General features: G+C 41.8%; 1 protein-coding gene across 1 annotated transcript in view; it reads left to right on the top strand.

Moving 5' to 3' along the window:
• Positions 1-3,334: 3,334 nt before the first annotated feature.
• Positions 3,335-26,145, top strand: part of TRPM5 (transient receptor potential cation channel subfamily M member 5) — a 48,346-nt gene continuing 25,535 nt past the window's right edge. The window contains exons 1-11 of the mRNA XM_075928140.1: positions 3,335-3,493; positions 6,653-6,833; positions 9,106-9,272; positions 12,018-12,198; positions 13,439-13,503; positions 16,384-16,575; positions 18,409-18,511; positions 22,326-22,444; positions 23,099-23,449; positions 24,643-24,774; positions 25,779-25,902. Coding sequence (XP_075784255.1) covers positions 3,377-3,493; positions 6,653-6,833; positions 9,106-9,272; positions 12,018-12,198; positions 13,439-13,503; positions 16,384-16,575; positions 18,409-18,511; positions 22,326-22,444; positions 23,099-23,449; positions 24,643-24,774; positions 25,779-25,902 — 1,732 coding nt within the window. The 5' untranslated portion in view covers positions 3,335-3,376. The remainder of the gene's footprint in view (positions 3,494-6,652; positions 6,834-9,105; positions 9,273-12,017; positions 12,199-13,438; positions 13,504-16,383; positions 16,576-18,408; positions 18,512-22,325; positions 22,445-23,098; positions 23,450-24,642; positions 24,775-25,778; positions 25,903-26,145) is intronic.

The raw sequence follows: 26,145 nt of genomic DNA on the forward strand, positions 1-26,145 counted from the left end.
AGGGTCAAAAAATTAGTGTCAGTCTTTGGAAGGGTCTCTCTCCAAAAAAACAGACAGAAACTTCTGTATATAACCAGAGATTGTGAATAGCATTAATCAATGGGTACCTGGAAAGTAAAGCTCTCATTCTCTGTGCATCTTTGTCCTGAAAATGGTGCTGGATAAAACATGCCCAGACTTTGGATAAGTTTGGATCTGTCTCCAGATCTGAAATTTGTGACATAAGCCCATCAGTAATGCACAAACCAATCCCTCCCACCCATATTGAAATATCTCCAGATATTTAGTCAAGCTTGAATTCAGATTCAAGCTTTCGTGAGAAGTCCAGGCAAGAGTCTTACTACACTATCATAAAATATAACAGATACTTCTGATTAGCAGATTTACATCTAGCCCTTGGGCTATACCCTGCCTTACTTCCTGGCCTGCATCTACTAGGGATATTAGTGAGACTTTGTCCATGGAAAAAGGGTTGTAGGTGACCTTTTAACTATAACATTTCTCACAAAGTTTCACTTCCTTGTTTCTATAATATGTGTTGGGTCTAATCTGCCAGTATCCTATTCCTTATGTTGTACCAGTGCAAAATGGGCATCACACATTACCCTTTTGAATCTGATGGTGCATTACACATCTGTCAATAACTGCCCAAGGCCATAGGAAATTGAGCCTTAAATTCACACTGTACATTCAAACCTGAATACTTGTATTCTCATCAAAGTCCTTTGTTCAGTGAATAAAATTCTATTGTAAAAAGATAATTGCCAAAAGCAATTACAGAATATTTACATATTCTTTTCCAGAATATTGTTCTCAAAGCTATTAGAAGAAAGAGCAGCATCTCCAATGACAAAGTAGACTTAAATAAGGTGTGAGTTTGGTTCTATGATGATGCTGATCTAAAAAAGGGACCCTTCAATGGAGCAAATCTGAAATCTCATTATTTAAGGTAAATTTAATTAATCTACAATGGCGCTTTTATAACTTCACAGGTAGCAACGCACCTGAACCAAACCCTCCTTTCCAGACACCTCCATGCTTGAGGGAACTCCAGATACATGTAGCCAGATATAACTCTTCTCATATGCCTCCCCCATCCACAAGTCTCTCCTGTTAATTCATTATTGTATAAGGCCTAAATCTTACCATTATTTATCTGGCAATTACTCTGATTTTTTATTTAGGCAGAGCCAACAGAGTACTAGGAACAGAGTACAAAAATCTCATCATCTAAACAGACAGACAGATGAGGGAGAAAACTTGGGAAGCAACCAAAAGCAGCACCACTGAAGAATGAAAAAGAGCTTGTTGGTCCCATACTTTTTACAAATTAGTTATGGAGGTTGTTTGAATGATGAGCTAACACTTCACTGTGTAGGATGAGGGAGTTCACAGAAAAGACAGAGGCGTGGCAGAAGGATTGCAAAGCTGGGCAGAGGTCAAGGGTAGGAACAGGCTTCAGAAGAGACAGTTACTAACAGTGGAGAGAATAGAAAGAAGGAATGTAAAAGGAGAGAACAGAGAAATATGCATGATGTAAGCTGTGCAGGGGACTTGAAGAGGGGGACAGCATGCTTGAATTTGATGTAGTAAGGCAAATTACACTCTATCTTCCCCCAGTGCATCTCTGAAATATATATTTTAAAGAGACTCGCTATTGTCTGTGTTTTGATCCTTGAAACAGAATCTGTCCTTTCGCAGGATTTTTACTCCCTACCCACTCTAGCTTATTACTCTAAAGGTGCTCACAAATGTTGGCATGCTGGCAAGACCTCATTTTTGTTTAATAACAAATAATCCACATTCCACATTTAAAAGAAGACCTGGATTTTTCTGTCAGTTTGGGGTGGGGGACGGTTGAGAACACTGGCAAAACATTGTTGAAGGCATTGAGGAGGTTGGTCTGTGCATGTCATGGATACACACACACAAGATTTGGGCACACTCACTTTGAACAATGTGACAGCTTGTTTCTTGAAGTCACTCACAGATGGGCTGGCAAGTGTTTCATTGCAATCAACAACCATTGCGAGAAAAATGCTCATTCATAAACAGAAACTTCTAAGAGGTGGCAATACAAAAAGGGAGGCCAGATTGTGGAACACCCAGGTATTTAAGGAATATATTTAGACATAGTCTCCATGTAGGTGCAGGGGAGTTTTGCTTTCTCTCAACTTGAGCATGCTAGATCATTAATCATATTCAGCCAGTCTGTGGGAAAGTAGCAGAGCCATGGTACACACATTACACTGACAGCATTGCTTGCTTAAACCCGACATACAGCACAGGCCCATTAGATTCACTCAGGTAGTGCGGTTAGGGATTTCTCATAGATTTTAGTGATAAGTGAGCTTGTGCAATGTTGGGAGCATGCTTTCCCTCTTCCGCAGAGGCAAATCTACATCCACGTATGGATGAGTATGGATGAGAGCGTGGGACTTTCAAGTTGTACTTAACAACTACAGACCATTCAAGTCTCAAACACTGAAAATGAGACACATGCAATCACTGAGTCACTCCCACAAACAGCTAGGGCTGAACCTCCCCAGATACCTTCAGGCCAGTACAAAAGGATCAGCTTTGTTATTCTGGGTTGTTACAGGACAAGGTAGCATGAGGGTAGCCCAATGGGATGACAACATTGAGAAGCTGCACCACAGACATTGCTAGTTGTTGTCACCGGCACAAGTTGTTTTATACAAGGCCCCACTTTTCAGCTTGTGAGACATGGGCTCATTTCCTGGCTCTGAAATAGATTTTCTATGTGACCCTGGGCAACTCACACAACCCTCGGGCAAATCTTTGTGCTTTGGTTTACTATCCTCAAGATGAGAGTAATAGTACTTCCATCGTTTTGTCTACCTCAGTCCTAAACTCTGCATGTATATGCACAGTAGGAGCCAGCCTTCACACTGCTTAGCAAATGTGAAGGCTCTTGGCTGTAACACAGTGTTTTACTACAACTATAACATTAATATTAAGACAAAATGTTAAAGCAGGTATAGTCAATAGGCTGACCGCAGGCCAAATCTAAACAGCCAGATGTTTTTGAACAGACCCCAAAATCTTGTTTATTTATTTATTATTATTGTTGTTATTAATTTGTTTAAATTATTTTCTCAGGAGTCTGGGAACTTGATTATATCTTAACCATGAAATTTAGACTTTGACAATAACAATTGACGACTCATATACTAAAGGGCAAAATAGAGGCCTATATATGAACATCTGGAATGATTAGTAGTTTTTAATGATTAATATTAACTTTGGCAAATGTGACTTTCCCAGTCTAACCTGAATATTTGTGATCTCTTATTTTTAAGTGCTCCCTTATTTCAGAGAATTCAACTGCACTGATTATCATATCACTGCTCCAATGGAAGAGACAGAAGCCAAACTTTGCAATAATGACAAAGAAGAAGCATTCAGAAGGGAATTGCCATACTGGACAGGAGAAATTGATTTCCTGGCTTCTGGAAAGAAACGGGGAAAGGTACAATACTTCTTCCATTACGGACTTGAGAGGCTCTTGACTTCTATTCCTATTGTCTGATTATTTGCTTTGCAATCCAAAATCATGCAAAGGTCAAAACCAGAAGTGCAGCATCAGTGTTGTATGCTGTACAAGCCCACGTGGAGTCATGGTTCCTACCTCAAAGAGCTTACCGTCTAATTTCCAGTAAGACACACACATATATTTAACAAACAGGAGGAAAGAAGGAAGAGGGGAACAGTAATAAGGTCCCCTGGCTACATAAACACACATCATGCACCACTGGATGACTTTGAACCATTTGCACTTTTTAGTGTATTTACCCTTCCCAGCTTGTTTATTAGCATATTATTTGCCTTTTAAACGCATACCTATTTAAAACATTTTCAAAATGTCCCCTTTGCCTATTTATTAAAACTCTATTCTGATTTCTTTCCTCTGCACTTCCAGAAAGAGGCTTTTGTTACCTTCTGTCCATTCCCCATAGCTACGGTCTCCCTCTTGGATACAATCTAGTCAAACTCCCCAGAGTCCTCCACAGTCACCAAGACTCCAGAACTTCTCTCCCTTAAGCCACTCACCAAGGCTTGTGCCGATGAAGGCATGGGATTTGGAGCAGATCCTCAGCATAACTACTTTGACCTCAATGAAGCTGTACTGATTGACACTAGCTGAGGATCTGGCCTAAAATACGTAAAGTACAAAATAATGTTCAGGTGAAGGTGGAAAGGGGACTCAGGAATCCCAGGCTCCCAGCCCTGTGCTCAAACCACTAGGCCCCACTGTCCCTAGAGCAGCGGCTCTGAACCAGGGGCATGCAAAGACCTTCCAGATAGTACATCAACTCATCTAGCTGTTTGCCTAGTTTTACAATAGGCTACCTGAAAAGCACTAGTGATATCAGTCAAAACTTAAATTTCATACAGAAAATGACTGGTTTCTACTGCTCTATTTACTATATATTGAAATACAATATTTATATTCTAATGAGGAATATAGGGTAAAATGAGAAAGAAAGCACTTTTAAAATCCTAGTGCACGGTGACACTTTTGTATTTGTATGTCTGATTTTCTAAGCAAGTAGTTTTTAAGTGATGGAAACTTACAGGCTACGTCTAGACTGGCATGATTTTCCGCAAATGCTTTTAGCGGAAAAGTTTTTCCGTTAAAAGCATTTGCAGAAAAGAGAGTCTAGATTGGCACAGATGCTTTTCCGCAAAAGCACTTTTTGCAGAAAAGCGTCCTTGCCAATCTAGACTCGGTTTTGCGCAAGAAAGCCCCAATTGTCATTTTCGCGATCAGGGCTTTTTTGCGCAAAACAATACCGCATTGTCTACACTGGCCCTCTTGCGCAAAAGCATTTGGTCAAGAGGGCTTTTGCCCAAACGGGAGCAGCATAGCATTCCACAAGAACACTGACAATCTTACATGAGATCGTCAGTGTTCTTGCGGAAATTCAAGCAGCCAGTGTAGATAGCTGGCAAGTTTTTCCGCAAAAGCAGCTGCTTTTGCGGAAAAACTTGCCAGTCTAGACGCAGCCAAGGTGTACAAGACAAATCACACTTACAAATGACACCAATCCTCTAGTATTACTCATTGCTCCAAACACAGCACTGAGGAGTTGAAAAATCTCACCTGTGACAGTCCTCTATTTATTTTTAACTTTAGTAGGTGCTCAGATGCCACAACAATGGGTGGGATGTAGTAATCATAGGAAGGTAACAAACTCATGTGGTCAAAATAGGCAGATGCAAAAGAAAAGGCAGTAGGAAACAAAAATAAAGTGGAGTTTCCTGTCTAAACTGCAACCAAAAATATACTTTTAAAGTGGTTACTAGCAGCCAAGATTAACAAAAAAGAAGAAGAGTAATTTAAAAAATTGCTGTGGCTTTACAGAAAGTGCTGAACATCCAACCTCTGAAAAATCCTTTAAGATGTCTCAGGTTGAGCATTTAACAATAAAGAGAGAGAGCAAACAGGGCCTAAAAATCACAGAGCACATCTCACATCTGGCCTTATGTGTAGCGCTATAAATGTGCAATGCAAAAAAATTAAAATGGATGACCAAATTCTATGCTGTATCTCCATGGAAGGCAAGATTTGCAGATAGGAAATCGCCTTTCTGATTGTAGGCTGTGGCAGGACCAAAACAGGCCCTGGTGTCCGTTAGGCAGCCCAAAGAGCTGCTCTATGTTATAGCAGCCAATAGCCCCAATGGTTCAATCTGTATCCCTAGTCCTAGTTCTGTCCCCAGCACACATCAGTATGCCAGGACAAGTTCAAGGCAGTGCTGGAGGGCCCAATGCAAAGTTTATCCCTAGTTTATTGTGGGCTTCTTTACTGTCCTAGTACACCAACAGAATGGCATGTAGAGATTGGAGTCCATACCCATAAGCTCTTACACTAAATTAAGATAAAAATGGAAGGACACATGAGATTCATGGAGGCAATGATAAAATGTGCTAATGAAAAGACTCATGGTGCACATGTGGAGAGTTGTATAGGCTGCTGATCTGTAGATTTTTTTTGAACAGTAAGCTTCCTTGAAGAAACATATTTTGTTGTTTTTATATATGTGTGTGTGTGTGTGTGTGTGTGTGTGTGTATACAGTGGATTTTTTAAACTAAGGATAGGTACACATTGCAGAAACAAAAGAAAAAAAGTGTTAAAACCACCTTCTCTCTCTTTGTAACTTATATCTTATTTAACAAATAATACCTTTTATAGTATAACAAAAGCAAGCCTTGCAGAAAGCAAAACAGCAGGTACAGATGCAGATGTGGATACAAATTTTGTATCGACGCCTAGCTCTATACTTATCTGGCAAATCCTTCTCCAACAAAACCTCAATTGGATGAACACCAATCTTGATAATAGCCAGGTATGAACCATTTCCTATAATGGGAGGAATGGGTGAAGAGGGAAGGAAATCACAAAAAAATGATTTTGAAAAAGGCCAAGTCAATATCCCTTCACGTTCCAATGCCTCCAGTGCATTGGAAATCACTTTGAAGGACAAGAAAGCAATGCAGTGTACCACACTGTAACTTATCCTTTGTATTTGCTTAAGTTTTGAGAGGTACAATGTTACCAATTAATGAGATATCAGTACAGTAGAACCCCTATCCTGTTATTCAATGCCCTTTTGTTTATTACAGTTTGTTAAGGTTCCATGTGCTATCCATCCTGGAGTTATATTTGATATTATGATTAACAAGTGGAACCTACCTGCTCCCAACTTGGTTGTGTCTTTAGTTGGAGAAGAAGAAAACTTCCAAATGAAACCTTGGTTACGGGACACCTTAAGAAAAGGACTTGTAAAGGCCGCACAAAGCACTGGTGGGTTCAACTTCTAAATAGGGAACATAATTTCTTTTGCCTCCATCGTAAAGAGTTCCCATCCAACATTTGTTCTCTTTCAACATTAATTTCAGTAGAATTGCTCACATGCTTAAGAATTCAGTGCATGCTTAAGTACTTTAATGGATAATTGCCTGTACCTGTATCAAGATATTTATTAATAATCCAAGTTACTGTAGTGTGATCATCCCAAATAATTATTTACTACTCCATCCAACTTACTTCAGACAGTGGTTCTTGCAGCTGGTAAACATTTGAAGTTTAAAGTGCAGTTACACACTCACAGGTTACTGGAAAAAAGTCACAGTGGGCTCCCTATAAATGTTCTTTCTCCAATTCCCTAGTAATAGTGGGATTTCCAAAAGCACTCGGCATTGGCCTAACTCTACTGCCGTTGAACTCTGCGTTGACTGCCATGGGCACAGAGTTGAGACAAGAGAGTGCTTCTGAAAAATACCACCTGCATTTCTTCACCTTAAAAATGTAGGTGAAAGATGGATTATTTGGGGGGCGGGTTTAAATAGCAGCCCTGAACCTGGAATCTGAAAGTTCAACTTATCTATTGTATCTCATTCCACCTCTAAATTTCAGAGGTGAAAGTAAGTGGGTGCACCCAGGTGTGCAGCTCTGACAAGAGCTGGCTGAGCTGCAACCAAAGCCAGCAGGGAGCTATTTAAAGAACTGACAGGGACCTGGGTTGCAATAGGACTGTACCTGTAAGAAACTGTTAAACTACTTTTACCTCTGCCCCAATAAAGAATTTTTTATTGGACCTGTGTTGATAATTTTGTTGATGCAGAAACCAGAAGAGAATCCACCTCACTTTCTAGTCATTGCAGTGCAAACAGGAATGAAAAGTATTTGAAATATTGACACTAAAATGGGCAAATAGGATTGAATACACAAAGGATACACACCTGTCAGTTAAGAAGTCTTTTTTCTATTTGCTTCTGTGAGCGTAACTGCATGTTGAAATTTACAGAGTGCTTAAAGCATACTTTAATGTTCACTGTGGTACATACTCTGTTCATATTGCTTCGCTGGTTCAGGAATAACAAAAAAAAAACCTAGTGCCATTTTGTTTTTCAGCAAACAAAAAAACCAAGTGCTAAGGTAGTATCAGAAGTACCATAAGCCGAAAAAGTTAGAAGGTCACTGCAGCTGCTATTTATGCTATTTATGTGATATGTAGATGCTGCAGGCTCTGGCTTATTTTTCTTTCCTTTTTATAAACTGACACAGTTTGGGAAATATGCTAAGTCATTAAGGCCTGATCTACACTAGGCCAGGCAAGCCGGCTTAAGGTACACTGTCCAGCTATGCAAAATGCATCACCTCAGCATCTACACGGCAGGAGGCCAACGGGAGCACATGCTCCCATCGGCTTCTCTTACTCCTCCCAGAATGAGGAGTACAGGACGCCAGCAGAGGGTGCCATTAACATTTGATTTGGGGATCTACACTAAACCCACTAAATCAAATGCTAGACGATCGAACTCTGGAGGGTCGATCTTCTCCATAGTGTAGTCAAGCCCTTAGTGACAGTGACCTCAGGGTTTGGTTGCCACTCCTACATTCAGCATCTCGGCCTGGTAACCATTGTAGCTTGCCCTATGCACGCGAAGAACAAACAGAGCTCTTCTGAGGCGTACACTCTCCAGTATACCAGGGAGCAAACAGAAGAGCATGTCTGCTTCTTTCCCATTCAGCTAAATAGAAAAGCCCCAACCCAATTCACATATACCAGCCATTTCCAACATTCCATAATCAGTCATCTCAATTTACTCCTCCATCCCAACTGTAAGATGCCACCCCTTCTCAGGTTCCCACCTTTCATATCTTTCTTCAAGAACTAGGAGTGGCCCAGATATGCAGACTGTCATATCTTTACTATCAGTAATAGCATTTGGCCACTAGATGATTCGCTGTGCTGCACTGAATATCCTAGCTGGAGTTTGGTCCTGGCTAAACCAAGGTGACAAAGCCAGAACTCAAGTTGTCTGACACATGTTTGTTTGTGCCTATTAGAGAAAAAAATGACAAACTATAAAGTTGCCCTGTTTCACACAGACTGTGATTCTGTACATAATCATATTGACTATTGATACACCTGCTTGAGCCTCAAAAATCTAACCTCTCACAGGCCCTAACAAAAGCTAAAGCCAGCGTGGAAAGACACATAATTAGAGGTACTCATGTACCAAATGGTAGATCAGCTAACTCCATAATGTTCTTATGTAATTCATTTCAGGTGCCTGGATCTTTACCAGTGCTCTGCGTGTTGGAATAACGCGGCATATAGGGCAAGCAGTCCGAGATCATGCACTGGCTAGTACTTCAGCCAAAGTAACAGTGATTGCAATAGGAATAACTTCATTGGGAAAAATTCAGCACCGAGAGATTCTGGACAACGTGAAGGTATTTTTCTCATAGAACTTCTAGAAGGTGGTCATTTAAATATAAACCGTCTTCCGAAGAATAATTATGAGCTGCCCAAAAGGACAATGCCAAGGAGCAAAATGAGAATGAACAGAAAAGATCTGAAGTTATATTAAGATCATAATTATGCTGCACTGTGTACACTGCATATAGACATCACGCCTTGCTTAACAAGCAAGTCTGCAAATATCCAGCAGGTTCTGGTATTATACATTTGATTAGTCCATGAGAAAAGTGCTGACTTAAAAAGAGCTTGGAGGAAGAACTTTTTTTTATACATGATACCATTAATACTTGACACTTATACAAATTTTTATATGAGGATGTCAAACTGCTTTACAAACTTCATAAGAAAAAAAATGTCATTAAGTATTCATTGAATTTGAATGCCTGTATTTTTGGGTGCCCAGCCTCACATACTTTGGATCTGTATTTAAGAACTACTGAGAACCCCTTTTTTTATATGCAGTCAATGAGAGCCCTAGGTGCAATTCATGTCCGAGTGGTCTCAATTATAACATTAAAGTCAGTGACCAATTTTGAAAATTTTGGCCCTAGTGACCTGATCAGAATCATAAAGTGACTCAAAAGTAGAGTCCAGAATTTAATCAAGGTTCCAGTTCTGCTGTTCTAACCACAACACTGCCTTACATATTATAGTCAGGGTGCATTAGAAAGCTTAGTGTTGAAGAGGGCCCCTGGACTTAGGTTTTGGCCTTTGGCTATTGAAATGTTCTTCTCACGCTTGGCATCCAGTCATAAATTATTTAGATGGTACCTCTGCTGTGCCCGGAACTTTCCAGACAACTGCGATGACACATCCCTGCCCAGAGGATCTTACAATCAGGAGTATACAAAACAAAAAGATGGCGGAGGGACGAGAGAGGCTTGGAAGGGGAAAGGGAAGAGGCGTGGGTTTGCTTATTGAAAACCATCCTGCTGCAATATGAGCTAAATTAAAGGAGTCTGAATGAACTTAAAAAACAACAAATAGTTCTGCAGCACCTTAGAGACTAACAAAAAATATAGATGGTATCACGAGCTTTCGTGGGCACAACCCACTTCTGAGACAAAACAAGAGAGGTGGACAAACCTAGTTTGAGCTGTCACTCAAATAATAGCAGATAGATACGAAGAGGAAGGGATTTATTGCCAAAATGGGCAAATTATATAGTGTATATATAAAGCCATTGTGCCTAGTCTGTGGTTCTCAACATTTTCTGAGCAGTGACTCCCTGTAACAATAGGAAAAAACATAGTTTTGGAATATCCCACTTATCTGACATGGGGAAGAAGGAGAAAAAGAAAAGATTGTGCCCATCCTCAAAGAAATGCACACCATTAATCTTTTTGTAACTCACTCTCTAAAGGGTGCAACACCCAGCTTGAGAACTGACTGATTAAGACCACGCATTGTCCTGCCAATAGAGTAATGCTTCATAGATTGAATGAGCATGTATATATCATTCACTAAATGAACTGTTGGTATAAAGACAGTCCTAATACAGGCAGTCCCCGGGTTACGTACAAGATAGGGACTGTAGGTTTGTTCTTAAGTTGAATCTGTATGTAAGTCGGAACTGGCGTCCAGATTCAGCCGCTGCTGAAACTGACCGCCAGTTCCGACTTACATACAGAATCAACTTAAGAACCCCAAGCGTCCCCAAGTCAGCTGCTGCTGAAACTGATCAGCGGTTGATTCCAGGAAGCCCGGGGCAGAGGCTTCCTGTAGTCAGCCACTGGTCAGTTTCAGCAGCAGCTGACTTGGGGACGCCTGGGGCAGAGCAGCTGGGGTTCTACTGGGTTGGTCCAGTAGCGCAGCCGCTGGACCAACCCAGCAGCACCCAAGCTGCTCTGCCCCAGGCGTCCTGATTCAGCCGCTGCTGTAACTGACCAGCAGTGGCTGAATCAGGACGCCTGGGGCAGAGCAGCTGGGGTGCTGCCGGGTTGGTCCAGTAGCGCCCAGAGCGGCACTATGGGACCAACCGGCAGCACCCCAGCTGCTGTACCACAGGCGTCCGGAGCAAAGCCGCGGAGCACGGGGGCAGCGGGACAGCCCAGACGCGCCGTGGCTGTCCTGCTGCCCTCGGGCTCTGCGGCTTTGCTCTGCTTTGCTCCCCGTCCCCCGGTCTGTAGACCAGGGGGACGGGGAGCAAAGCAGAGCAAAGCCCCGGAGCACATGGGCAGCGGACAGCCCAGACGCGTCTGGGATGTCCACTGCCCGCGTGTTCCGCTGCTTTGCTTCCTCTCCCTGGTCTGCTGGAGACCAGGGAGAGGTCCCCGTTCGTAAGTCGGATCCACGTAACTCGGGGACTGCCTGTACTTCCCATGTCAATGGAAATGCCCCATTTCCATGAGCAGAGACTTGGTCCTCAGAACCCTTCAGGCTCTGTTCCCCAGTCAAAGTTTGTGGCCCTTTTTGTTGTCTAAGCTCAGAAATGTATATTGCCAGTGGTTCTGAATGGATGCCCCAGGCACAAGTGCGACATTTACTGTCAGTATATTTTGCAAAGTCCAAAAGGGGACCTAGAACACTTCATTTTCTAGTGCTGCCCAATCTTGTTCCTTTTCAAATATGCCATTCTTTTCCTGCCAATTTTAAAGAGACTTTATTGGAAGTGTATGAATATTTTTCTTCTGTGACAGTGGAAAATTACTAAATTGGACAAAAATATACAATTTTATGAAGACTAAAAAGATTGAAATGCATATCTTCTCTCTTAGAATGAAAATCTTGTGTGCTACAAGTCAGATGATAATGGCCAGGGGCCACTGTACTCCCTTGACAACAATCACTCCCATTTTATTTTGGTGGATCAGATAAATCCAGATGAGCCAGATGGAACTACTAAACTACGGCTCACTTTGGAAAAACACATTTCGGAACAGCGCACTGGATATGGAGGTAGGTAGATACAAATTAATTGAATTTTCAGCCAATATATATGTGTTATACAAATTGCACACCATAGCAATCTGTATTCAGTGTTGGCACAGTTTTATATTTGAATACTATTATACTTATTTTTGATCTCTCATGCTAAGTATTCCATAACTCTTTGTAAAGCTAAGTCAGCTGCGGCATTAGCAAATACAAAATTGTTCATAATCAAAACACATTCATTCCATATCCTACTATCAGTATTTTCATGGGCAGCTGGTTTGGAATGTAGAATCCAAAACAGAAATAAGAAAAGTACAGAACAAAAACAAGTTGAGAAACTGTTACAAACTTGTGGGTTGGATTTTAGTGATGTGCAAAGAATGCTGCAACTTGTAAAATCATACTGGGTGAAATGCATATCTTTGATGCACACCTTCTGAGTAACGGGACCATGCTGGGAGGTAAGACTTGGTTCTTGGAAAGGTACATGCATCTTCTTTTCATATTGTACTGCTTTTACTTTAGATGATACACTTGTGTATATTCAGTTATTTGGTCTCTTGAACTTTATTAGGAATGAACCATAAGTGTAATCAAACAACTGGCTACACCTTTTGGTCAACAAAATGCAAAATGTATAGCTGAATTCAGCTTACCTTAAGCCGAGCCACCACGGCATCTACATTCAGAATCCTATTGGAAATGGAGAAAAGAAGAAAACATCCTCTTTTTCTAGCCTATACACATTGACAGTTTTTAAAGTCAGAGTCTATTAATAGTCAATCGTTAAGAGTCTATTTGCTGTATGTGTCCTAATTATATTTGAACCTATCATTCTAAATACTGGCTCTCCGAGGGCATGCCCATCCATCCTAGATACTTACATGGCACCCATCACTGTAGCATCTCAGCACCTCACAATCAATGTATTTATCCTCACAACATGCCTGTGAGGAAGGCTGTGCTATTATTCCTATTTTACAGATAGGCGCCCAAGATACTAACTCATTAGCCAACATCACTTAGGAAGTCTGTGGCAGAGCAAGGAGTCAAACCCTTGTCCCAAGCTAACAGTAACTATGGGACCATAGTGCTTTTCACAGCTCTTGCTATCAATCATCCTATTGCCTGTGCTCTCAGTGCCACTGCTCTTGTTTCAGTCTGTGGACCATATGATGGAACAATGCTCTCCAGAAGATGGCAGCAACACAACATCTTTATGGCTGTAATGAATTTAAACATTATGTTGTCTATTTCACAGGAACAGGTAGCATTGAAATCCCAGTGCTTTGTTTACTGGTAAATGGAGGACCAAAAACACTTGAGGTGAGAGGCAATGTATGATATTTAAAAATGTATTTAAAAAAATCCCACAGAGGTAAAAAAATGTTTTGTAATGGCCGAATCTATCTATATATTTTAGAAAGCTGTGTGTCTGTCTGTGAGTCCGTGTGTTCAAGAATTCCTCTTAAACAGTAAGAGCTAGGACCAACAAATTTGGTATATAGCCTCCTAGTCTCATAGCTTAAAGCAAGTTCAGGATTTGGTTGTGCCAGGAAAATGGGATGTGCCTGAAATTGACTGTTTTCCATAACACAGAAAGGGAGGGGTCTGCTAGAAGGGATAGTTATGCTCCACAATGACCACTGGGGGCAGTGAGCACGGGGGACAGTTACAGTGCAGAGTGACCACAGGGAGGTGCCTGCACTAGGAAGAGAGTGGCCAGCTAAGGCTGGAGCTCTCCATATTGCTGGCCACCAGCCCAGGTAAGTGGTCCCCCTGCCTCCAAGCTCTCCTCCCAGTTCTTGGCCACATTACTGGACATGGGGGGAGCCCTGCCAGCCAGACGACCTGCTGACGAGTGGCCCTGCTCCCCGCCAAGGAGCTGCTGGCCATCAAGGGGGGTTGGCCAGCACAGTCCTAGCCTATGAGCCACTGGGCAGCCAATGTCTTCTCTTCCCTGTAAGAAGCCTTCAGTGGGACTGGGCAACCTGGCCCCAACCACCCCCCCTTGAAGAGCTATCGAGAGGATGGCAATGCAGCCCTGCCCTCCCCCCATGGGAGCAGTTTGTGGGGGCTAGACAGAATGGCCCCAGTCTCCTCTCCCCGTGAGGAGCTGCCACCTGGGGGGGCAGGCATCCCCTCAAAGAGCAGCTATTAGCTGAGGGTGCCAGCTAGTGCAGTCCTGACGCCCCAGGGAAGAACTGCCAGGGTAGTGTGGCTCTGGCCCCTGGAAGGACCTGCTGTCAGCGCAGTGCCACCTTTGCCACTACTAGTGAAAGTCTCCCCTAATCTCCCAGCCCTATGGCCTGAGCCCTTTCTGCCCTGAATCCTGTACTCCTCACCTGTCAACTTCCCCACACCTCCCAGCCCTCTGCCCTGCCTCCTGCACCCCACACACTACCAGCCCCCTTCCCTGAGCTCCCCATATCCCTAAGCCTCTGCCCTGCCTCCTGTGTCCCCCACACCCATAGCCCCTTGCCGTGGAGGACCGAGGAGTGCTGGGTAAATCTTCTAGTGTTAAATAAATACTTAGCAGAATGTTTTGCTGGGTGCCAAATACAACTCTACATGGTAAGATATCACACAATTTGCAACACGGTTGTTTTTTTAGTACTAAAAATGTTAAATTTAACATATTTATTAATTAAATCAGTACATACCTTACCTGCAAGAAATACTGCAGTTTGAGCAAATTCAACAGTAGTATTGCTTCATTTTTAAAGTATCAGCAGGTCACTTAAATTTCCTATATGACTACGTAATATGAGCCCAACAGCTTGTGCATCTCACACTAATAACTCCACCTGCCTTGATTTAAAGATTCCAAGTGATGGAGGAGGATCTACCAGACACCTCGGGAAGCTGTTACAGTGATGAATGACTTTCACTTTTTAAAAAATTGTGTGTGGTGGGGAGGGCTTGCCTTGTTTCTTATTTGAACTTTTCTAGCTTCAATTTCCAGACACCGAATTTTGTCAAGTCTTTATCTGCTAGATTCAAGTACCCTCTAGTATCCAAGATCTTCACTCCATGTAGACTGTGATCAAATCACCTCTTAACCTCTTAACCAGTTAAATATAGCAGCAATTCCTAGTGCAAACCTACTGATCCTCTCCAGAAATCTTTAGGGAACAAGATTGGGCGAGCAAAAAAAGACTGGGTGGTTTTCACCTATGAACGGTGAACGAGTAGCCGACAGCAATGGTAAAAATAACAATCACTTGGTCATATCTATCAGGGATTATAACATGTATTTAAAAAAAAAGGTACAGGCTGACAGCTGGCATTCAGAACTGCCAGTCTCATTAGCTATTCACACACCCCACAACAGAAATGGGCTGATAATGAATTATGATGATTTCAACTAGAATAATATTATTTTTATTTGCCTCCGAAGGGTACAACTTCCATGGCCTCCCTTGTATCTCATTGTGATTACATGACAGTTCCCATCTACATCCAGGAATAAATGCCACTCTTTGTGAATGTTTTCAGCAGCCTTCTTATAAACATTCAGTTGCCAGGTTTCATGGCTGATGCTGAGTAATAAGATGCAGTGTTCCCTCAAGAAATTTCTGCTTTACAGAACTTGCAGTCAACCTCTGCAGGAGTACTGTGGCTCACAGAGGAGTTCCCAATGTGTCTCTTTTTCTTCTTAATCCTTGTTCCAGTATTCAGAACTTGGGATTTTATACCAAGCTACCACAGACTAACTATTTTTAAATCTTGAATACCCACATCAGTCTTCTCAGCTAGCTGGGAAGATAATAGTGGAACAGGGTATAGAGTTAAGTGGCTATCTTGTATCATGAACAGAGCTCGTCCTAGGGGTGGGCTGCGACCGCATTTCAGTCTGACCTCCCGAATCCTCCCCCCAGGTTTCCTGACTCCCCTCCTTTTTTTTGTTCAACAAATTTTCCCTGGCGGTTTTTTGTTTTGTTTTGTTTGACAAATTTTTGTCCAGTATTTTTTTGAAACCATCTGGCAACCCTATGGGCGAGCCGGGCAGTTCCCTGGGGCAGCCAGTTGGTTAGGACTGGCCCTGATCATGAAGATCTTGAATTTTCGTGCTGAGGCTGACTGGGGTACGGAGTGAATTAGGTTCAGGTATTCAATCACCTCCCTAGTTGCAAGGTATTAATATATGAACACATTGCATTTTGTCTGTCCATCACTACATTCTACCGTATTTTTAAAATGCAGAGAATTTGCAGGGGCTTGGAAAACTCTGCTCCCTGGCTTATCTTAGCTGGATCTGGGGGTACAGCTGACATCTTAGCTGCAGCAGTGAATGAGCCACATCTTCTTGTGCCACAAGTTGTTGAAAAGCAACTTAAAGAGAAATTCCCTATGGAAAACTTTTCATGGAAGGACATTCTCCATTGGACAGCAACAGTAAGCTAACTGGCTTATTTTGTTAATGTATCACACACTCAAATCCTGAATATCATTTCTATTGTATGTGCTTCGTCAGGTACCCACTGCTCATATTCAGAATTGCTGGGAGGCTTCTCAGAAAAATGCTAGCGATACAAATGTCCTGAGATTAATGGTACACAAAAAGGTATCTGAGATCAGAATCAGGCATTCAGTTAAGAGTATTCTTATTTTGGCTTTGTAATTCAACAGAACACTTAGGGCTCTATCTTCCACTAAACAGCCAGTGCATGCAAACCCTACAGTCCTCCTGGAGGCAGAGACACATGATTCAAGCTCTGCAGTTGTGGATGTTCTGCAGTTGTGGAAGATGAGACCCAGCTCATGATGGAAGCTGGATTCCGGGAGAGTGTGAATAGACTACTGCTTCTCACCATTCCTTTCACTCTCTCCATTACCATTCTTTTCCAGCAGCAACAACAAAAGTTACTCTTAAAACAAACAAAAGACTAATCAATTCCCTCCCATCAGGCATATAAATTCCTAGATCAGAGGAACAATTTCCTTGTGCTGCTTGTAGGGACAGTTAGTTACCTTGGCAGTCAAGATGTGGGGGACAGTGGGCAGTTCAGTGTTTTGTCCCAAATAAACTAGTTGGTATATAAATCAGCTGACTCTGTCCTGTGACCTTCAGATCACTTCTTGTACTGTAATCTACAGGTTTAAAATTCCACACATCTGTCCTGTCTGTTAGAAGTTTGCCAGGGCATCCTCACTAGAGGATTCACGCAGAGGCATGAGGTCCTAAAGTCTTGTTAGCAGCACAATGAGGAACTCAAGAGGCAGAGACATTCAGGGGAGGAGGAAAAGAAAGCGTTTTGTAGACTTGCTGACTGTATATCAATATTGAATTGCCTTTCCACAAAGCAATTTTAGAGACCCTGGCCTTAAATAAAGGAAAGAGCTAATGGGAGGAAAGAAGACAGGTCATGGAATGGAAGGATGGAATAACTAGAACCCACTGCACGACATGCGCTATCTACAGAACAGCTATTGTCAGTCAAGAATGGGAGAGAAGAAGGGTCATGGACTTACTGCACTTGGACTCAAAGCTGGGAACAGATGGGCTACGCCTAGACTACATCCCTTTTTTGGAAAAGGGATTTAAATTAGACGTATTGCAATTGCTAATGAAGCGGGGATTTAAATCTCCCATGCTTCATTAGCATAAAAATGGCTGCCGCTTTTTTTTGGCACGGAGCTTTGCTGGAGAAAAGCGCCAGTCTAGACGCTGATCTTTCGGAAAATAAAGCCTTTTCCAAAAGATCCCTTATCCCTCTTGAAATAAGGGATAAGGGACCTTTTGGAAAAGGCTTTATTTTTCGAAAGATCAGCATCTAGACTGGCGCTTTTCTCCGGCAAAGCTCCGTGCCGAAAAAAAGCGGCAGTCATTTTTATGCTAATGAGGCGCAGGAGATTTAAATCCCCGCTTCATTAGCAATTGCGATTCGTCTAATTTAAATCCTTTTTCCAAAAAAGGGATGTAGTCTAAACGTAGCCAAACAGTTTTCAGATCCCAGATTTGCTGTGGGACCTTTTGGACAAAACACTTGTGCTCTCTGTGCCTCATGTCTTCCTCCCCCCTCCTCCCCCGCCACCGCCCCAGCTGTAAAATGGGTCTAACATTTCTCCCTTCCTTCCACATGCGCTGCCATGTCTATTTAAGATGGGAATTCTTTGGGGCAAGACCTGTCCCAGCCTATATATGTCATCTCTACTGTGGCTCTGGGTCTGTCTGTAAGATCAGTAGTGAAAGGGTGAAGAATAAAACAATTTGTTTCAACCTCGTAGATTCAGAACATTGTCTCCCACCAGCATCTTTTAACAGTGCACAATTTTGAGCAAGAAGGTTCTGATGAATTAGACACCGTCATTTTGAAAGCTTTGGTCAAAGGTAAGAATCTCTTTCAGGTGGTCTTGCCAGTGCTGGATCCACTACGTCTATATCTGAGATTTGCCCACATTTTTTTCCAACCTGAGATTATTTGCACAATAATTTACAGTCTTCATCCCTGAGAGCAAAGTGTGCCTATGTTATTGCTCCACAAAGTCTAGTTGGCATGTGCCAAGAGCTCAGTGAGACTACAGTGTTCAGACAAGATTTGGGAGCATTTTTAGAATACATTTTAAATGTGTAATTTCAAAATTTGACCAGAAAGTGAATTACTAAAATATCTAGTGTCCAATGTGAAACAGTAAAATACCTAAGTGCCTAATCCAAAACCCACTGAACTTAATTAAAAAGCTCTTATTGACTTCAGTAGGCTATAGGTCAGTCCTTCAATACTAATAATAGCCTGATTAAAAAAATCTCCCACTCATCAAAATGTTTTTATTAAAACTTTTTTCTTTCAAAATATCCTAATGGAAAAAATAGACAAGCCAACTCTGTCTCTTATGAAACAGTCAACTTAGATGAATTTTTATCATGTGATAAGGGCTATATTTGTTATGTTTCTATTTTAAATAGAGGGTTTTTTTACATTTAAATGGATGAGCAGTTACAGTTTGAGGATGGTTAAATTATATAAGAAGTTAAGGGAAAGATGGTACCAGTTCTATTGAACATATTAATAAATGATCTGGTAAAAGCAGGAAATTTGCAGATTTATACAAAACTACTCAAGATAGTTAAGTCCCAGGCAGACTGCAAAGAGCTTTTTAAATTATTTCTCAAAACTGAGTGACTGGGCAACAAAATGGCAGATGAAATTTAATGTTGATAAATGCAAAGTAATGCACATTTGAAAATATGCCAACTATACATATAAAATGATCGGGTCTAACTTGACTGTTGCCACTCAAAAGAGAGATGTTGGCGTCACTGTGAGTAGTTTTCTGAAAACATCCATTCAATCTGCAGCAGCAATCAAAAAGCAAACAGAATGCTGGGAATCATTAAGAAAGGGTTAGATGAGACAGAAAATATTATATGCTATATAAATTTACAGTATGACCACATCTTGAATAGTGTGTGCAGATGTGGTTGTCCCATCTTAAAAAAGGTACATTGGAATTGAAAAATGTTTAGAAAAGGGCTACAAAAATGATTTGAGGTATAGAACTGCTTTCCTTTGAGGAGAGACTGGAACTTTTCACCTTAGAAAAGAGATGATTAAGGAGGGGATATAATTGAGGTCTATAAAATCATGGCTGTTGTAGAGAAAGTAGATGATGAAGTGCTACTTACTCCTTCTCATAACACAAAAACTGGGGGTCACCAAATGAAATTGTTAGACAGCAGGTTTAATCATATAAAAGGAAGTATTTCTTCATACAACGCATAATCAATCTGTGGGACTTTTTGCCAGAGGATGTTGTGAAGGCCAAGACTATAACAGGGTTTGAAAAAGAACTAGGCATATTCATGGAGGATAGGTCCATCAATAGTTATTAGCCAGGATAGGCAGGGATGGTGTTTCTAGACTCTGTTTGTCAGAAGCTGGGAATGAGTTATGTGGGATACATCGCTTGATGATACATTGGAATTGAAAAAAGATTTAGAAAAGGGCAACAAAAATGATGTGAGGTATAAAACAGCTTTCATTTGAGGAGAGACTGGGACTTTTCACCTTACAAACGAGATGACTTCTGTTGCCTCTTTTGTTCATTCCCTCTAGGTTACCTGACTTTGGCCCCTGTCAGAAGACAGAATACTGGGCTAGATGGACTTTCGGTCTGACCCAGTATGACTGTTCTTATACCACGCACCTTAAATAAGGGGTGGTTCATAGTGGCACTGCCCTTGGAACAAGCCAGAGACCAACCTGTGCCTCACAACTGTATCTCCAGTGGAAAAGTAAAGTAGTCTACACCACCACCATCCTTTCCAAGGCACAGCTTACCAGCTCCCACTCCCCATCCGCTGAGAAACACTGGCAGGCACATGGCAGACGAATGAGTCGAGGCTAGGGTGACCATATTTCCCCAAAAGGAAAATGGGATACTGCAAGGCAGCTGATCTAAAGACCCCCAGCATTCCCCATATGGGGCTGGCTCAAGTCCTCTCTGCCTCCCACTCATGAGGAACCAGACTGAGGCTCCCTCTCACCAGCCACACAGGACAGCTTTAACCCCCCCCCCCCCCCCCCCAACACTCACCCTCACAGGGCCAGCCAGGCCTATGACACTTGCCTGAGCCTACTTTCCCACTCACACATACATGTTCCTCCATGCTCCACTAGGGGTCACCCCTCTCTTTTGGCAAAACTGGATATCTGTCCAGTTTGATCTTGCCAACAGACGGAAAGAGAACTGGGACAAATCCCCAGTTTTGTAAAAAATGTTGGGATGGATGGGACAGGGTATACAAAAGGGACTGTTCTGGCCAAAGCAGGATGTATGGTCCCTCTAGTCAAGGCTCTACCTGCTCTCAGCTCACCTAAAGGAGAACAGACAGCTCAGTGGCGGCTGCTTTCCCTCTCATGGGGCAAGCTGTGATGCTGGGTATTGCACACAAGGGAGCATCTTACTCACACATCCGCCTTTGCATGAGCCTGTAAAACAGGCCGCAATCTCATCCTAACTTAGCTAGAAACTTTACTCTGACATAAACACTTTCCTACAAACACTGTGTAATCAGGATGCTCTGCACAATGACTGAATTGCATATGCCTCCCAGCGCAAGGATGTGGCTTTTACACCTATGTTCAAACTGATGAAAAACACAAAGCAAAAATTCACTTATTGAATTTTTGCCTTTGTTTGGAACCAAAAATCATCCTTCTAATAAAGAAACAGTTAAATAATCTTAATGTGATCATCCAATGGCACAAATAGAAGCTTTCCTCAAGGTAAAGCCTGGTTAATTTTCACATGCAGGACTTAGGTTCTGCGCTTACAAAATATCATTCCCACTAAGTCAGACCAATAGTGCAGTGGTGACAATGGCAAGGGAAACAGAGAACTAATATCAGTGAATCTTATTCTTGAAAATGGGAACAAACAAAGTGGGCTGCTTGATCAGTGTTCATGCTTGATGTACAGTCTTCTGTTTGCTGGTAGATGATGCAACAGGGACAGTTGGGTATAAGTGCTATCAGATCACACTTGATGTTATGGAATTTTTTTAAGTAATGTGCACTGTCATATTGCAGTGTATTAAATGATGCATGGTTGCTGTCTGTGCCTCTTAGAAATAATACCGTATAGAGGAATTGAAATGTGTCCGAGATGTTATATTCTGATTACAGACATTTTAAGAAACTAAACACTTCAAACTAAGCTTCCATAGTGAAACTCCCACTGCAGTCTCTCTTCTGAAAGTATTCTATAGTAGAATTGCCAGCCATTTCACTCTGTGTTGGGTCATCCCATGAGAGGGGGCGGGGGAGAAAGGCGGGAGAAAGGAGGGAAGAGAGTTAAGACTTTACCAAAAAAAAAAAAAAAAAAAAGCAGCAAGTCTCCAAAATCCACATCCTGAAGAACTAGACTGAGTTTAAAAGCCCCAGACCGTGTCACTGGCGGACTTTGGCTAGCAAACATTCAAAAGGTGAGGTAGATGTAGATTTTGAGTCCACTGTTTATCAAGTAAGAGGAAAGGGGGTGGGGAAGTGTGAGAGATTTCCAAGGAAGTAACTCACAAATCTGAGGTAACTGGACAAGATGTCTCATTGTATTGGACACGTCACACTGATTACGCTTACGTAATGTCCAGTTTAATATAACATCACACTGCTGAATGTATTCATGTTTCCTGTTCATGTCAGCCTGTAAAAGTCACAGTCAGGAAGCCCAGGAATACCTGGATGAATTGAAGCTGGCAGTGGCCTGGAATAGAGTGGACATTGCTAAAAGTGAAATATTCAATGGTGATGTGGAATGGAAGGTAATCGATTTTACTTGCTTAGATTGTAGCTGTGTTTATCATACTGTGTAGACTGATGAGATTTTCATATAGCTTGTGGAGCATACCAGATCAATATGACTAGAAACTATAGCCCTCTGATTCCCCATGAAAGCACAGGAAGTGGCAGTGAGCATTGTCCTAACGTTGCTTCAGTTTTTCTTGACTACAAAAGAAGTATATCGGAAGAGCCAAGAATAGATCAGCTGCCATGACCCTTCTGTCCTTCACCTCCCCATAAACTGCCAACAGCCCTTGGGGCATCCTTTGGTTTTGTATTTGGATAGCAACTAATACAGCAGGGTCCTGTTCTATCACTAGGGGGCCCTTACGCACTGCCACAATACAAGTATACGTACCATAGTAACAGGGTGCCAATAAATACTAATTGTGACTGAGTTTTTCCATTACGCACTCAATTATGCGGAAAGACCTGATCAGAGGCCATTCTTTCATTTCACCTCATGCCTCCCCTCCCACTCAGAGTCAGTCAGATGATGGCAAATTTCAATGACTGCTGATGCAGTCTGGATTTAAACAGTGGGTAAAAGTCTAATTTCCCCATCCCAACTCCTGTGTCTTACAGCAATACCCGTACAATATAAATATTTCTTTTTGCGTTTCATGGAAATCTAGTCCTGTGACCTAGAGGAAGTGATGATGGATGCTCTGGTGAATGATAAGCCAGAATTTGTAAAGTTATTTATTGACAATGGGGCCAACATGTACGACTTCCTGACGTACAGCCGACTTCAGAGACTCTACTGCTCCATCCCTCAGAAATGCCTCCTCTATGCGCTCCTGCTGAAGAAACATGAGGAAAGCAAGCTGACTCTAGCAGGGATCACTGGTCAACAACATAAAGAAATGGTGGATGTCTGCCCACTCTTTACCCTCCATGAAGTTTCTAGAGTTCTCAAAGATTTTCTTCATGATGCATGTAAAGGTTTCTATCAAGAGGTCAAACCAGGAAGCAAGAAGAAAGCTGTGAGTTACCGTTAAGTTTCACATACTAAAATTCTGTTCTCACTATTTTCAGATTTTATTTAGAGCTGTCCAAATTAGAGAAGGTCAGGGCAGAGAACTGGAGGAACTTGACAATTCTCTCATGTTTTTCAACCAACTATAAAATTAAAAAATCAAAACATTTTAACCAAAGTTTTAATTTTTGAACCAAAAAAAAAAGGAGGATTTTTTGGGAAACATTTTGTGATTCCTCTTTATTCCCCCACCTCTTCCACCCACAGCTCTAGGTATTGTATCCTGAATTAAATCAAGTGTGAGTGATGGATTCATAGAAGAGAATGCAGGGACTCAAAAAATAAGATCCGTGATTCAGGTTTATCAGCAATTCTCTAGGACTCAGATCTCCAAACTACAAATTCCAGCAGAATTTCAAGTAGATATGCCAACATCTTCCCAGTTCTTTTATGGCTCAGGGACAAAAATAGCTGACAGACCTTGTCCACCCCAATTTCAACATGATCTATTTATATAGACTAAACGCTCAAAATATTTGAGGAATAAACGGAATTTTATTTTAAGCTATTTTTTGTGAGAGATGAGCTGTGAGGCTGAACAGCTAGTGTTTGGACTAAAAAGAGAAGGGGTAGTCCAGTGTTCTTCACTGTACACGGGGCCTTGTTGAGACTGGTTTTATTTTTAAATAAAATACTTTTTGTTGGTTACCCTGAAGCTGCTTCCTTTGCTTCAGTTATGCAGAACCCTAAGTCCGCATTTCTCAAACTGTCGGTCCCAACCTCCCGGGGGGTTGCGAGCAACTTAGAGGGGGGTCACGGTATCTCAAAGTTTGAGAATCCTTGCCCTAAGTAATTCAAGTCCAATTTAGATGAGCTAATCACAGGTTTTCCTTGGATATTACACTCAGAGGATGAAATCCCAGCTCTAGTGAAATCAATTGGAGTTTTGTCATTGATTTCAATGTGTCCAGGATTTCATCTCAAATGTTTTCACACATATTAGGTTGTACTCTGGATACAAGCCCCTTTGATTCAGTATATAGACTGAATTAGTTACCTGTGGGTCCTAAGGCACAGCAAAAGGATTTGAAAGTTGCTGGCACTGCTGGTTTGCTGCTTGAATTGTGTAGCTGATACAGACACATCTGACAATATATTAAATTACAATTAGATTTTAAGTTTTTAAGATATGTATTTTAGGATAAAACAAATGCAAAACGGTTACCTGGGCACTTGGATATGAACCAGAAGAGCGAAAATCCCTGGAGGGATTTATTTCTATGGGCAGTACTTCAAAACCGGCACAAGATGGCAAACTATTTCTGGGCTATGGTAAGCATCAAGACAGAACTCCTTTAGGCCTCATACTGGCAATTTGTTTTATATCTGAAATATTGGTATATTCAGTTGTGTGGTTATGAAGTTAAGATATATGTGTTTGCCCTTCAGGACATGAGATATGGAGTTTTATGGAGTTTTTCCTCTGAATTGCTATAGGGAATACAGCTCAGCCTGGTAGTAGCCAAAAGTTACATAAACACGGTGTGAGTCACAGCTGGCCTAAATCAATGCAGCTTCAATATCTACAGTTAAGCTCTCCTGATGAACACCATAAGAGCATCTGGCCCTTGATTTTAATCACTGTCCTCCAGGCAGTCAGTAACCCTTTGCCTCTGACCTCAGATTTTATTCCTTTTTCCTACGGGTTAATTGTGTGTTTGGTTTTCACACCATGAGGAAGGAAGAGGCACAGCAGCAAACCCATTGCTCATGATCTGCATCTGCGGGGAAAATGGGTTTCTCTGTTTCCACCAGTCACACTTCTCCTCCTGGCCCTTGCCTGCTGTTTGAAAGTCAGGGCCCTTTAAAGGATCTCCAGCAGGGTTCTCTGTAAGCAAGCTGAGTACTTGGGCAGCTACCCAGGAGAGATTCAAATGCTGCCCAGCTGATTAGCAGAGCATCCCTACCAGCAGCATGTGTTTCTACTGGTGGTGCACCTCTGCACATGCTTTGTTGCACATAAAATTTATTCTGCACATGGGTGGAAAAAATTAGAGGTAATACTGGTCTCCACTGGGGTTTCCAAGTATGGAGATGACTCCCAAATTACTTGTCTGAAAAAAATATACTACATCTATAGTAGCAGTGCAACAGCATTCCCAAATCAAATATTTCAGCCCAAGCTTTTTGCTACTTGTGCCCAAGCAAACAAAAAAACTCAGAAATGTTCCACAGATTAACCTCCCCGTTTTTCAGCCATCTCCAAGTAACAGTCCCATACTTCAGAATCATTAATATTTATCATATGCTGCCCCCACCTCTTTTCCATTTCCTAGGGACAGGAAGGTGTAGCAGCAGCTCTAGCGGCTTGTAAGATCCTCAAGGACATGTCTCGACTAGAGACAGAGGCGGAAGTAGCCCGTAGGATGAAAGAAGCCAAGTATGATCGGCTCGCTTTGGGTAAGAAATCACAGCCTTTAAGATCATTATCAAATATTTAAGATGTGGCTTGTGCTGGAAAGCCAGCTAGCAAAAAAAATAAAAAAAATAAATAAATAAATAAATCTTAAAGTAATAACAGCCGACATGCTCCAGTGAGTAACACAATCTTTCTGAAGCTTTGCTGGTCTCAAGTTTTCACATATCTCACGTCAGAATCACCTCCCTCCCTGCCAAAATCACAAGAGTAATGTATTAATTATA

This window comes from Pelodiscus sinensis, chromosome 4 (assembly GCF_049634645.1).
Source record: "Pelodiscus sinensis isolate JC-2024 chromosome 4, ASM4963464v1, whole genome shotgun sequence".
NCBI lineage: Eukaryota > Metazoa > Chordata > Testudines > Trionychidae > Pelodiscus > Pelodiscus sinensis.